This window comes from Chrysochloris asiatica, unplaced genomic scaffold (genome assembly GCF_000296735.1).
Source record: "Chrysochloris asiatica unplaced genomic scaffold, ChrAsi1.0 scaffold00015, whole genome shotgun sequence".
NCBI lineage: Eukaryota > Metazoa > Chordata > Mammalia > Afrosoricida > Chrysochloridae > Chrysochloris > Chrysochloris asiatica.
In genome coordinates, this window is record NW_006408533.1 from 31,939,831 (window position 1) to 31,954,216 (window position 14,386).

At 47.3% G+C, this 14,386-nt stretch overlaps 1 protein-coding gene across 1 annotated transcript in view; it reads right to left on the reverse strand.

Moving 5' to 3' along the window:
- Nucleotides 1–14,386, reverse strand: part of LOXHD1 (lipoxygenase homology domains 1) — a 211,359-nt gene that overhangs the window by 80,241 nt on the left and 116,732 nt on the right. The window contains exons 16-21 of the mRNA XM_006835145.1: nucleotides 11,859–12,051; nucleotides 8,938–9,098; nucleotides 6,153–6,329; nucleotides 5,768–6,065; nucleotides 5,131–5,285; nucleotides 2,313–2,446 (exon numbers count right to left, since the gene is read on the reverse strand). Coding sequence (XP_006835208.1) covers nucleotides 2,313–2,446; nucleotides 5,131–5,285; nucleotides 5,768–6,065; nucleotides 6,153–6,329; nucleotides 8,938–9,098; nucleotides 11,859–12,051 — 1,118 coding nt within the window. The remainder of the gene's footprint in view (nucleotides 1–2,312; nucleotides 2,447–5,130; nucleotides 5,286–5,767; nucleotides 6,066–6,152; nucleotides 6,330–8,937; nucleotides 9,099–11,858; nucleotides 12,052–14,386) is intronic.

The window sequence follows — 14,386 nt, forward strand, 5'->3', positions numbered from 1 at the left end:
TGGTTAATCTTACAGTCCAGAAACAGAGGACCCTAGGACCATCAAGGGAGAAAAGCACAAGCAGGATGCAGGACCTTATTCAGAGAAGCAGAGACACCAGAGATGGAGGCAGAGATGGGGACATGGAGAGGGGAAGCAGCTGATGACTTTAGATTTATGGGAAGAGAGGGACTAAGAGCTCATGGCCAGGAGTCAGACTTGCAGAATGTGCCCTTTGGAGATGTAAATTTTTATATATGTCTGAGTGGGTTTTTTCCCAAAAGCTAAAGTGGATAGAGAGAAATACTGTTAACTGATGGTACATGGAGGGGATTATAAACATTGTAATGAAACAAGGTGTATGATTTGTTGAATGTAAAACTGATGATCTGCCCTGAAAACTTTCACTCAATCTACAATAAAAACCTTAAAAAAAAAAAAAAAAGTAGGAAAAAAAAAAGGATGGGAAGGAAAGAGAAAGGCATGAGGGGAGGGGAGACTAGAGAGACAAAGGAAAGAGAAAGGGCAGGGAAGAAGAGTTCCGAGAGGCTTCCATTTACAAGAGTGATAGAAATATAAAATCACTGGGGATAAACTTAACAAGAATGTGTAGCAATGATGCGGAGAAAATTGTAAAGCTTACTGAGAATTATAAAGGAATACTTGGATAAATAGAAAGGCAGCCCTGGGTGGTCACACTTAATACTCTAAATGTGCAATTCTATACACAAACATTTAATGGCATAAAACCAAAGTTCCAATAGAATTTCTTTTTTCAAGTCCCTTAACATCTTGATTTGAAATAGCTAACATTTGTGAAGCACCGTGAAAGAGGACAAGTATGGACAAAGCTACAGTAAGTTAAAAGCTGTTAGCTTGACCCAGAAATGCCAAATTAAGGATCAAAATCATGACCCTGATTGAGCTGTGAAGGGAAGCTAAGCGTATTTACAGTTTGTCCCTACTGTTAAAGTTCTATGGCATGTTATCCTTTTCTAACTTAAATTCCTTAGATTTCCAGAACATCTTGAGAAGCAAGTTGGACTGCCACCATTGAGCCCATTGAACAGCGAAGGAAAGGGAAACCCATGAAAGAACGTGTCCAGGATGACCTGGTGAGTTCCTAGCCCAGGACAGACGCCAGGCCAGGATTCAAGTTTCCAGGACTCAGATCTTTAGGTACCACCACAACGAAAACCCAGGACATCAGCCTGCATGTGGGTATTCCCTTCTGGGGTGCTCTCTTGAGATGATGAGGCAAAGGGTGATAGGAAATGGGGGTGAACACACTTACCCTCTGTCCCATAAAAGAAGTGCCCAGCAAAAGGGCATACTTCAAGAGACATCAGAACGCAGACCAAGAAGTTGATTTAATTCAGCAAATACCTATCTGTTTGCACCCACTAGGTACCAGGTCTTGGAAGGCCCTAAGCAGCCCATTACCCTCTCCAGATCTTGCTTGCTTTCCTCTCTGCCTTCCTCTGCCTGGGTTCTCTCCACGTCATGGGCCTTCTTTCATTTCTATTGTTTGAAAAGCACAGTGCCTACTGATGGAAAACACCAGATAACACATGAATGATCTGAAGCAAAGGTCCAGGCCCTGGGGCTGTGGCTTCACCTCTAAAGGGCCTAGTTCCTCCCCCATCACAAGGACACGATGCTCCCTTCCCAACCTAGCTGTGAGGACATGCTTCACCTAAGAATGGGTTTTACATTTTAAAATAGGTGAAGAAAACTCTGAAGAACAATGTTCCCTAGCATGTGAAAATTACATGTAACTCAAATTTCAAATTCCGGAAAGAAAGTTTGGTTGGAACACAGCCACGCTCATTTGTTCATGTATTGTCTAACTGCTTTCATGATACAATGGTGGAGTTGAGTGATTACAACAGAGACCAGATGAATCACAAAGCCTAAATCTGGTCTTTTACGGAAAAAGTTCCTGACTTTTGGCCCAGAATATTGAAACAACAGTAATGGCGCTTTGTTTTATACATGGAGGTGTTTTCAGCTAAGTTAAGGCTGGGTAGGGAGAGGGGTCAGTGAAGGGCTGACCTCTTTGCATGGACCTCAAGAGCTGGAAAGGATGCTGTAAAGACTGTCCTCTGGTCAAACAAGGGGTTTCGGGGTGGCCCCGTGAAGTGGGAGCAGGAAGGCAATGCCCACCTGGCCAGCAGTGTGAACCAGCGCCCTCTGGTGGTCATGGCAGACATCACAGCCAACACCCGCCCACCCCCATCAGCCTATCCCTTTCCACTGTACTGTCCGGTTGGACAGCTGAGTGACAGGCAGAGCCTCCCTCGTCTCCCTGCCCGCCAGCCCCCACCACTCACGTGATCTCATTGGTCGTGTCGGTGATGTCGATTCTGTCCAGGAACCAACCTGCCCTGTTGCCAGAGTTGTCATGGCGAATCCGAATCTTGGTCAGGGGCCCCAGATCCATGGCGTGGACCGTGAAGATGTCTGTCTGTGGGGGTCAGAGTGATGCTCAGAGAGGTGAGACCTGCCCACTTCTTACCTGCCATTTGCTCCAACCTTCCCAGGACTGAGGCAGCCTGCGACCACTATAAGAAACACAGCAACAAGGGGCGGAGGCTTGGGAAATGCAATCAGCTAATCTCGTGTTTGGAGTCTTGATGTGGAACTGCTCTGGGTTAATGCGCTAGACTGCAAAGTTGGTTTGAACCGCAAATTCAGCGGTTCAAGCTCACCTGCTGCTCCTGGGAAACCCTATACAGGGTGACTACGAGTCGGAACCAACTCGATGGCACTTAACAACAGCCTAGTGTTTGATCTGCTCTAGCGTAGTGGGTTACTAATTGGGTTATGAGTTGGATTGCTAACTGCTCAGTCAGCTGCTCTGTGTGAGAAAGATGAGACTTTTTACTCCCGTAAAGATTTAGTCTCAGAAACCCTACACAGGGTTGCTATGAGTCAGAATCGATTTGACAGCACATAACCACCACCAACCACAGGTGGGGCACTGGACTGCGAACCACAAAGTCGGCAGTTCAAACCCCAACTGCTCCTCGGAAACCCTATACAGGGTCACTGTGAGTTAGAACAAACTCCATAGCACTTCACAACATTTTTTTTTAGCCTGCTCCCACCAGGCAATCTTCTCACTCCCACTGGGCCCAGGAAAGTGCCGGAGGAGTGCTAAGGCAAGGTGACCAGGACAGAGATAGAGAGAGCAGGTGGACAACAAGCCAGCTTTTTTATTGTGGGTGGGTGCATGGGGACTGTTGCTTGGATGTACATTGAGACTGTGTGTTCTATGTGCACATGTCTGTACAACCTCCTTCAACCGCAAAGTCTAATAAGCACCTACTGTGAGCTGGTCTTGAGGGAAAACTATTCTGATACGGAAAACTCAGAACAGACACAATTCAAACAGATCGCTACAGATGCGGGAGGAAGCAGATGACACCAGAGCCTAATTAACATTGACAACTTGGCTCTAATGTTAACTCTTCATTTTGAAGAAGACATCAAGCCAACAGAAGTTTACAGAAATCGTACAGTAAACTTTTGCATGCTTTTCATCATTCTCCCTTCACTCTTCCTCTACGTGTTTTTTTCTTGATCCTTTGAAAATGAATAGCAAGTACTATGATTCTTTACCCCTAAATGCTTCAGCCTTGATTTCCTAAGAAAAAGGACATTCCCTTATATAATCACAGTGTAATGATTAAATTCAGGATTTGGAACATTAATGTGATGTTGTTGTTGTTAAGTGCCATTGAGTCAGTTCCAACTCATGTTGACCCTGTACAGGGTTTCTAAGGCTGTAGATCTTTGTGGGAGCACAAGGCCTCATCTTCCTCCCGCGGAGTGGCTGGTGGGTTCAAATCGCTGACCTTGTGGTTTGCAGTCCAGTGCTTATACTACAGAGCCACTGTGCTACCATTAACACAATACTATTTATTACCTAGTAATAGAGTCCTGGTATAGTGCTGTGGGATAAAGCACTGGGCCTCCAGGTCAGTTTGAACTATAAGGTTGGCAGTTCAAACCCACCAACTGCTCCTCAGAAACCCTATCTATACAAGGGTCACCATGAGTCAGAACCAACTCAACGGCACTTAACAACAGCAATATCATTACTTAATATATTATCCACATTCAAATAGCTCCAACTGTTGCAATTGTGTCCTCTAGAACAACTTCTTTTTTTCAATCTAGGTCATTTTAAAAGGCAAGCCTTAAACTGCAGAAATAAACCTGATCTTTAAGTCATGGAAGTGAGCAATGAGAAAAAAAGCAGGGGTCCTGAGAGAGATCAAACAGGGAGCCCAGAAGTATCTTAACGGATTTCGTTTCGGCTTTTCTTCCTCTGTGACCCTGGCTTAGGGTGAGGACAGGAATTGGAAAGGTGACAAGCGATAGTCATCTACTTGGATGTTGTGAAGTGTTGATAGACAAAGGTCATAGCTTTGTTTTCCATGCTTCCCCCACGACTCTGGAAGAGGGAGGTACATGCATTTCTTTCAATGCTCAAAAGCCTCCAGTGGCTCCCAAGGTCTCAGGCTGCAGTTCAGACTTCTCTTCCTGCCTTACAAGAGTTCTCACAACACACACACATCCTGCACTGATCTGGCCTCATCCACACTTTCTCGAGTGGTACCACCACTATGGTGTCAATAGTTAATGTACTTGACTGTTAACCAAAAGGCTGGTGGTTCAAGTACACCAAGAGGCATCTCAGAAGAAAGGCCTGGTAAATGACTTCCAAAATATCAGTCATTGAAAACTCTGCGGAGCACAGTTCTACTTGACGCATGTGGAGTCTCCATGAGTCAGAATCAACTTGTCAGCAACTGGATGATTACTACCCACTATGGCTCAACAATGCACAAAGTATCATCAACCCTGCAACCCTAACTGCTTGCTTCACCAACTCAGTCCTGGGGCATCTGCTACCGGTTACTATTTCTTCAGGTCATCTAGTCTGTGAGCTCTACAGGAACCATCATGCCACTTGTACTTTGCTTGTACCCTCACCACCAAGAGTTGGTGGTTACAGGGTGGTTACTTATACAAAACCTCATTAAAGTGAACTGGACACCCACAGACACTGTGCTGGGCTGGGCTGATGTGGGAATGGTTGGAGCACACACCCCACTGACCACCCAGGGACCCCAGCTCTACCTGACCCTGCTCAAACTTGTTGGATTTGTCAGACTTCTTCAGGGGTCGTTCACCCGTGTCCCCATACTCCTCGCCATAGATGGTCAGGTAAACGTTGGCATCAGTGCCGGCCTTGGGCACGTTCCCTGTGATCACCTGGACCTCATAGGTGTTGGCTGGGGACAGAAAAAGAAGCAGCACTGAGGATGGAATGACCGCGACGTGGACTTGGCACACTCTGTTAGTTCCGGCCAGATTCTGCGAGCAGGAAAGACCTCTGTGCACATCTACACCCGCCTGGGACTGAACACTCGTTCTCTGCACCCCAACTTTTCCTTGACCAAGAGGCCAAGAGACTGAGAGGCATGACAAATGAGCTCTCAGCAGTCCCCCCAATTAGTGTTGTCCACATTTAGTGATAGCAAGGTATATCAGGGCCCCTCCTGAGTCCGATTTCTCCAGGGACCCTCGGGTCCACGGCAGTGCTCAACCCCAGACAGAGACTTGCTCATGGCGGTATTTCAGGTCAGGAGAATTATGTGGGAACCATCATAAACTGGTCACCTAGTCAGCCTGCACATGAACTGCCCATGTGAGAGGGGAGTTAGGTGAGGGGCCACCCCCCGAGACCCTGTGGGGACCCCTTCCTCGGGCTTACGCTTAGGACCTGACCGACCAGCCGGTACCAGCTCCACCATGAGTTCATTGTCCTCCTTGCCCCGGGCCAGCCAGCGGTGGGCGTCAAACTTGTACTCTTCAATCACCTCCTGCATCCCTGGCCCGATCGCCTCCTCTTCCTCCTCCTCCTCACTCTCCTCCTCTTCCTCCTCCTCTGACGACTCCTCAGATGACGACTCCTCATCCTCATCCTCCTCGTCCTCCTCATCGCTGCTCTCCTTCTTCTTCTTCCTCTTCCTCCTCTGCAGCTTGGCCTTCAGCCGCTCCTTCCTCAGCACCTGCTGCAGCTTGGCCTTCTCCTTCTCCTTCTTCTTCTTCCTCTTCCTCCTCTGCAGCTTGGCCTTCAGCCGCTCCTTCCTCAGCACCTGCTGCAGCTTGGCCTTCTCCTTCTTCTTCCGGGCCTCCTCTTCGGGCGTGAGGTCCTCTTCCTGAACCACCAGGTGCCGCAGCCACACCATGTCCACGTACCAGCTGGGCCCAAAGCCCTCGCCTGTGTGCCCAAGCCGGACCTTGTAGATCTCGCCCACATCTGCAGCCTCCAGCTGTGCAAAGTGCAGGTCAGTGGCTGGAGGGCCCTGGCATCCTGCCCCCTCCCCTGCAAAGTCAGCCTCTGAGTGCAGAGTTCTATCTGCAGGAGACACTGGGCCCCCATGGTCAGGTGCTTACACCTGCTCTCTCTCTCCTGTCACATGGGGCCGGTCTACCAGGCCCAGCCTGCCATCACTGCAACCTCACTTGGGACACTGAGAGAGTCACGGGACAAGCCTGAACCTCAGTTTTCCCTCATGCTCAATGGAAGCACCTTCTAAACCTGTGTGGTAGTGAAACTGACCTCCCTGTTCCTCTGTGTGCCTCTCACACATACTCTCACACACACACACACTCACACATTACACCTGTTCCTACATCCATGCCTTTGCTCATATAGTGCCCTCACCGAAACTGCCTTGTATTCCCTCCTCCACCTTTAACTAAAACCTATTCGTTCAGATTCCAGGGTTTCATTATCACTTTTTACACAATAAAACTTTGTGCATTTCATGTTATCAGCATTAAGCACATACAACTTTTATATCAAGCAAAAAGTTTAAAAAGTGCTTTTTTCAAAAACAAAAACTCTCACCCAGGCTCTCTGAGGCCCCAGGCCCCCTTCACCTATACACCACCTCAGCCTGCCTGCCTCTCCCTTCCTGGGGTCAGCAGAGCCCTTAGCCAGGCTGCCATCTCGCTCTTGACCCACACAGCTAGCCTTCTTTCCCGTGTCAACTGTGAATTCCCTAAAGACAAGACGTCCGTTTTCGTTTCTCTCCCCGGCCCAACCTAACACATGGCTGGTTGAAGGGCAGTGTTGATGGATTCAGCGTTACTTCAACAAATGAGATCTTTGACCTTAACCCCACCGGCACTAAAAAGAAGGGTCTGCATTGAGTGCTTGCAGAGGCTACTGGCAGGCTGGACCTCTCTCGGTGTTCCGAGTGCTGAGGGTCCTTGTCTGGTTGTTTGACACTGCTCAAAGCCAGGTCTCTCCATGATCCCATTTGAGAAACTGAGGCCCAAGACTTTCCCTTCCCCGCTGAGGTGCTCAGTGTCCCACAATTAAGGTCTAGACCTAGAGAAGAATCCGGCTCTTCTGATTCCTGTTCACAAATCCATGATGTGGCCAAAACCATTCTTTTTAAGAAAATCACCAGCCAAGATGGTGTTCAAGGCAGCTGGGGAAGTGCAATTTATACTTCTCAGCTACTTAGGTACTGGGCACTTTACAGCGCATTAGACCCAGTGTTTCCCAGACCACCACACCCCTGCTGTCACACCTTTCCAGGGAGGCCTGCTTACCATCCCTGCCCTCCTTGAGACTGTGTGCCCAGCCTTGTGGTCAGTAGACATCCCTGCCCTCCTTGAGACTGTGTGCCCAGCCTTGTGGTCAGTAGACATCCCTGCCCTCCTTGAGACTGTGTGCCCAGCCATGTGGTCAGTAGACATCCCTGCCCTCCTTGAGAGTGTGTGCCCAGCCATATGGTCAGTAGACCCCCAGAAGTACTCCTCTGCTACATCTCAGTAACTCATCACAAGTCCCTGAGAGCTCTCCCCAGCATTGACTGCCTTGATCATCCAGGAACTCCATGGTGATGGCCAGGCAGGTGCTACAGAGCTAGGTTTTAATGTTGAAGAACTGAGGCTCAGACAGGTAAAATCCTAGGGCTGCATCCTCTGAGCAGTATAATGAGGGAGTTAGACTCACAAGATCTCCTGCTCTAACAATCTGTACACGTATGAACCTGGCTCAGATCTCAACACAGCCAGGACTTCCTGTTCTGAGCATTGGGTTAGGATTCACCTCGGAGGGTTCTTCCGAGAACCCAGCATGGACATGTTCCCTGAACACACATACACACACACATTCAGGTCCAATAAAATCTCCAGCCTTGCACCCTTCTCCCTTCAAATGATACACTTACATTCTCTTCTTTTATTCCTCTACCCAAACACTTGCAGTGGGAAATGAGGAGACCTGGGGCACTCACTCCAAAGTCTCCTACTATCTTGCCTGAGAATCATGACCCTATCAGAACTGGGAGTGGATGGAGTAACATAGTGCCTTATTTTACTCAGTTTGTTAAAATCAGCAATTCCAATGAATCTCAAAATTCATGGTCATTAGTATCACTGGTAGAGCTGTAAAAGCAAACTCAAAAAACATATTCCAGCCCTAAAGATTCTGATTGAACTGGTCTTGGGCGTGGAGCAAGTAAATCTTTTTTCTTAAAGCTCCCCCAACTGTTTCTAACACAAGGCCAGGGATGACAACCACTCAGCTAGACCAGTCTCATCATTTTCAGGCCAGAAACTCAGATCCAGATGCAGGGGGTAAGTGCTCAAGCTCACAGGGTAGAACTTGGCTGAGAATACTAGTCGTCCCACTCCCACTGCCCCCCGGAATCCCCTCTGGGTGCTAAGGGATTCCTTGTCCAACTTGTCCCAAGCATTTTCCAACTGTCCTTAAGCAGCTGGAGGAAGGCCACCTCACTTATGAGTAAGGGTTAGCCAAGGAAATGAGAACACCCTCATGAGAACCATCACGAGGTCCACCAGATCATATCTAGCCAAGGCTGGCTCTGTTTGTATCCCTACCGCCTTCTCCCCACACACCTGGAATATGTCCTTGGACGCCCGATCAAATACTTTCGAGCGGCTGGAAAGAAAGAGAACTTCCGTCTTGCCTTCCTCGCCGTAGATCTGTATGAAGACTCGAGACGTGGTGCCTGCACCACCCACATCTCCCGTCCAAATTTCAACCTCGTAGTGGACCACTGGGCAGGCAGATGGAGAAACAGCATTAAAGAATACCAATAACAAGGATAAAAATACACTTCTTGAGCTGTACCATGTGTCTAGGCCTTCACAGGTGATATCTCTCTCAGCCTTTCATCAACACCATGAGTTAGTATGATCATTCCCATTTTGCAGGTGGACAGACTGAGGCTAGAGAAACTGAGTAGATGGCGGAAATGGCAAACTCAAGCAATTAGTCTATAGAGCCCAGTCTTAGACGATACCACCTATCTCCTAGGGAACCAGAAATAAGGAGTAATCAGTACTCCATGTTTGTACCTACGCTGGGCAAACACTGTGGGGCAGAAAGAAGTAAATGTGATTTGTTTGTTTCTTTTCCTCACTTTCTGTAAAGGACAAGAGATTGGAACTATAATGTCCACTTAAATATATGCACCATTCAAATGATATTAAAAGATACTCCAACACAGTTATGGGTCGTTCAAACTCACCTAGTGGTGCCATGAAAAAAAAAAAGTCTTAGTGATTTGCTTCCATAAAGATTTCACTGGTAGAGCTTTAAAAGCAAACTCAGAAAACATATTCCACCCCTAGATATTCTGATTGAACTGGTTTTGGGTGTTCTCTTACAGCCTAGAGAACCCTATGAGGCTCAGTTCTACTTTATACATGGGTTGCCATGACATGAGTTGTAATGGAATCCAAGGCAATGGGTTTTTCATCAAGACATTAGAGGGTGGAAGTATGTTACATGCATTCACCACTAGAGGACTCTTCCTGATAGAGAGTAAAATGTTCTTTGGACCTCTTCTTTCAAAGTGTCAAAACGTGTCGGCAATGTTATAAGACAATATTGTGATTGTTTTTTTCAAGTGGCGACAGTTACTTTCAAAGGTGAAGGATCTCGTGTTATCATGGCAGTGTGAAAGACTCCCTCCCATTGGGGCTGAAACAGGAACTGAAGAGGTTGAACTAGATACATAAAGCCCAGCTGAGAGTGAGTGTGGAAATTCCTGTGGGGTACGAATGTATCAAACAAGTTTTAGTTCTACTGGATATATGGCGATAAGGTAGTTATAGATATGTTGTTGTTGTTAGGTGTCATCGAGTCGGTACTGACTCTATGCACAACAAGCTGATGTCAATAAAAAAAAAAACAACTGATATTCTTATGAACTCCAGGGGGGAAAAATGTCAAAAACATAATACTCATACAAGAAGTGACTCAGCAGAATAATATTTTCAGAATTGTTGTAATGTATGGACTCCTGGTGTGATGCTGTAAAATCAGCACTGGACTGTGAACCCCAAGGTCGGCAGTTCAAGCCCTCGGAAACCCTAAAGAAGGTTGCTATGAGTCAGAACTTACACAACTGTGTAACTGCACAGCAACAATAATGTCAAAATTAAATGTCAATTTCCTTATGTGGAAGGTTAAAAGGAGAGTAAGTTTGTGCCACTGTGTGTATGTTTGTTAAAAGAGCTAAATGTTCATCATTCATAGTAGGAAATCAATGGCTACTGAGACTGAAAATTCAAGACATTAATAGTAGGCATATCATGAAAAGATATGAATCTAACTTTCAAAGGCGAAAGCTAAGATAATTAAAGTTGTTACCATTGAAGATAGGGGGTGGGAAAGGAAAAAAATGGTAGGTAAGAATGATTGCTTTTTATCTTTATTTTCTTCACAAGTGGGCCCCTGGGTGGTGAAAATGACGAGGTGCCTGTCTGCTAACCAAAAGATTGGAGGCTTAGTCCTATGAGTGATGCCTTATAAGACAGGCTTGGCAATCTACTCCCCCCAAAACAGCCATTGAAATCGTACGGAGCACACTTCTGCTCGACACCCATGGGGTTGCCATGAGTTGCAGCTCACTGGACCACAGCTAGTTTGGTGCTATTTCATTTTTTTCTTAACTGGCACCTGTATTCCTCTGATGAAAATCAAATTTTAACGTATCAAAAGAGGGGAAGAGTTGATTGTCTATATTGTCAAGCGCCATTGCAAAAATGTATACGTGATACAATCTTGCAGGAGTTTACAGGCTCACCGGGGGAAATAAAATGTGCCCAAGAAAAGATACAAAGTTTTGGAAGAAGCAACAGTCACTTGGCATTGGCTGCTCGGGACATCTTCCTGAGGAGTAGATCTTGAGCCTTGTTTGTGAGGTGGATTTAGGAATGCGAGGCAAGGGAGGAGGGGTTCTCCAGGCCAGGTTTCATGCCATTGTCTCCCTCTGATCCTCCATCATGTGTGACTGTGACCAGGTCACCTCAAGCATCACCTCCTAAGCACTATCTCCTCTCATCACAACTTAGCTGACGCCTGCTCCCACTTCACTTTCTCCCTAGATGAGGGCTGGCGGTTTTTTCTGCTTTGCTCGTGGCTACCTCCACAAAGCCACCAGTGAGCAGTGCTGCAACAGAGAAATACTCAAGATGGACTTAGTGACTAAACAAACGAGTGGACCATTTTCTCTCCCAAGGGAAGACATAGACTGCATCAAGCTCCTCTTGCTTACAGGGTATGAACATGTCCTACCAAAGTCATTTGCTGCCTTTATTCCAGAAAAAAATTGATTTCTCCATCTGTAAAACGAGTACTGTTCCCGCCCAGAACCATGGTAATCAGAGGTAATGAAAGCCCCTTAGTCTCCCCATAAAGCCCCTCTAGGAGACGAGCCCTGTGTTGCCCCACTGAGCCTGCTTCCCCATCGTCCTATCCCACAGGAGAGCTGGTGTTATTGGCCCCACCATCTCCGCCTCCTCCATACATTTCTGGATGTCCACGACCTCACTGGGATAGAGCTCCACCTCTAGGCACCCATCAGCCTGGTCCTTGTCAAGCCAGCGGTTGGCAGGGAATGTATACTGCTTGCCTTGTCGGGGCACACGGATCTGGACACTGCCCAGGAACCAGCTGGCGCGCATGCCTGTACTGTTGTGCCCAATCACCAGCCGGTTGATCTGGAAGGAAAACCAGGTGAGGATATGAAAGGAATCAGTGTGTCCAGAATCACCCCCTCCCCAGGCCTCTATCCCTACCTCCCCCAACACTAGCCCCAACAACTCTCCTCAGCCTGGGTCTCCAGTTCCCCAGAAGATGGAAGCTCAGTAGGAGGAGGCTGGGTCCCAGCCCTGTCCCTGCCATCAGCCACTGATGACCAGAGCATCACACATCCTGCCTGGAGTTCTCCACCTCCTGTCTGGCCCCACCCACCCTGGGGAAGCTGTGCAAAGCAAGTGAGACTCCAGCTGTACTTACTAATGTCAGGTGGTCACAGCACAAAGATGCACACATTCAAAGGCTTTCCGTCTGCTTCAGATACTCGCGTTATTGGTTTGGTTTGGCTTTAAACAACACACTAGACCCATTTGTGAGTATTTCTACATTTTCATCTTTGACATACTCTTGTTGTTGTTGTGTGCCATCAAGTCGACTGTGACTCATAGCAACTCCATATGACCGAGAAGAATTGTCCCGTAGGGGTTTCCAGGCTGTGAGCTTTACTGGAGCAGATGGCCAAGTCTGTCCCATAATTCCACTGGGATGGTTCAAACTGCCAATCTTTTGGTCAGCAGTGGAGTGTTTAACCCTGGCTCCACAGGGTCCCTTACCCATCCAGTAGGTGACATGCAGACACCCTGTCAGGCTTCTGCAGTGACATGTCCAGTGTCTTCTCTGGGCACCTGAGAAAGGCCTCTTTCCACTAACACTCGATAGCTCACTTGCTTTGCCATGTTACCATCTTTGCTCACGGGCATCCCAGATGCCAACATGGAGGGTTGGGCTCTCATGCTTACTTACACATGGCTCTGCAGTGTTCAAATGACTCTTGTTCTTTTTTGAAATGCTGTATACAGGCCAATTCTAATCTGGGATGGAAAAATCAGAAGCCCTTCCCAATCCCTTGTCTCTGTGAAGTTTTGAAGAAGTGATGCTGCCTAGCCACTATGGCTGAAGATAGAACGCCACACGCAGAAAGGTGTCCATGAGGCCCTGCTCTAGCTCTTACGAGGACAAACAGCTCTTTTCAGCTGGTAACGGATACACAGTCACAGCTGACTTCAGTGAGCTGGCTCCCCTAGAATTCCTCTAGAATTGTTGGAAGAACCTAGCCATGTTCACAGAGCCTGGGAGGGCCTCGGGTGCATGCTGAGGAGTGCTGGAAGAACTGCAAATGTCCTAGGGAGGGACTGACTGAAAGAGTAAGGATATGGAAAAGTTCTTTTATCTGATAAGATTGGTAGTTCCTGATTAGATAGAATTTAGCACAGCATTCAGCTTAGAGTAATTGCTCAAAAAACAGTCTCAATGAAAAGGGAAGACAGAAAAACAATTGATGCATTTGAACCATGGTCTTGGAGTGCTGGTGTGGCACTGTGGGATAAAGCACTGGACTGCAAGATGGGTTTGAACCACAAGGTTCAAACTCACCAGCTGCTCCTCAGAAACCCTACGAAGAGTTGCTATGAGTCAGAACCGACTCGTCAGCACTTAACAACAACAATAACAACATTGGCTGTCAAAAGAATAAGTAAATGGATCTTAGAAGAAACATAACCAGGAAGATCCTTAGCTCCAACGAGAGTTCAGTTAGCTTGCTTTGCACACTCAGGAAAGACCAACCACCCAAAAAGGACAGCATGTTAGTAAAGTGGGGGGTGTCAACAAAAATGAAGGGAACCCTCACTGAAGTGGGATGACGCAACAGCCACAACCCTGGGCTGAAGCATGCCCTAATCCTGAATATGGTGCAGAAGCGGACAACACTCTGCTCCGGTCCACAGAGGGTCACCAGGTCTCAGAGCCAACACTATGGTAACCAATAACAATAATGCTTATTGAGCACATACTATGGCCAGGAACTGCAGGTGATATTAACATAATCAGTACCAAGAAAAATCACTGTGGCATTCCTTGTTTCTGTGAATGAGAAAACTGAGATTAGGTAATAGACCGCAAATCACAAGAAGGTACGTGGAAGAGTTGGGCTCCCAACTACTTGGCTACACTGCTATTGAGGGGGTCTCTGACACATGAGGGAAGGAATTGCCCTCCTACCGCCATCCTCACCCCTCAGATGTCTCATTTATCTGCTGGTTGCTGCCAGAGACCCTTCAGTAAAGGGGAAAGCATTTCCCTCTACAACTGCCAATTCGGCTCAAAACACAAATACATTTTGATACAGGAAAACCTTGACTTAAGCTCAATAACTCCCAGGTGTGAATGACTGACACAGACGCTCTCTCCAGGGCACATTCTGATGGAAGAGGAGACTTAGGGAACCAAGTGCACTTG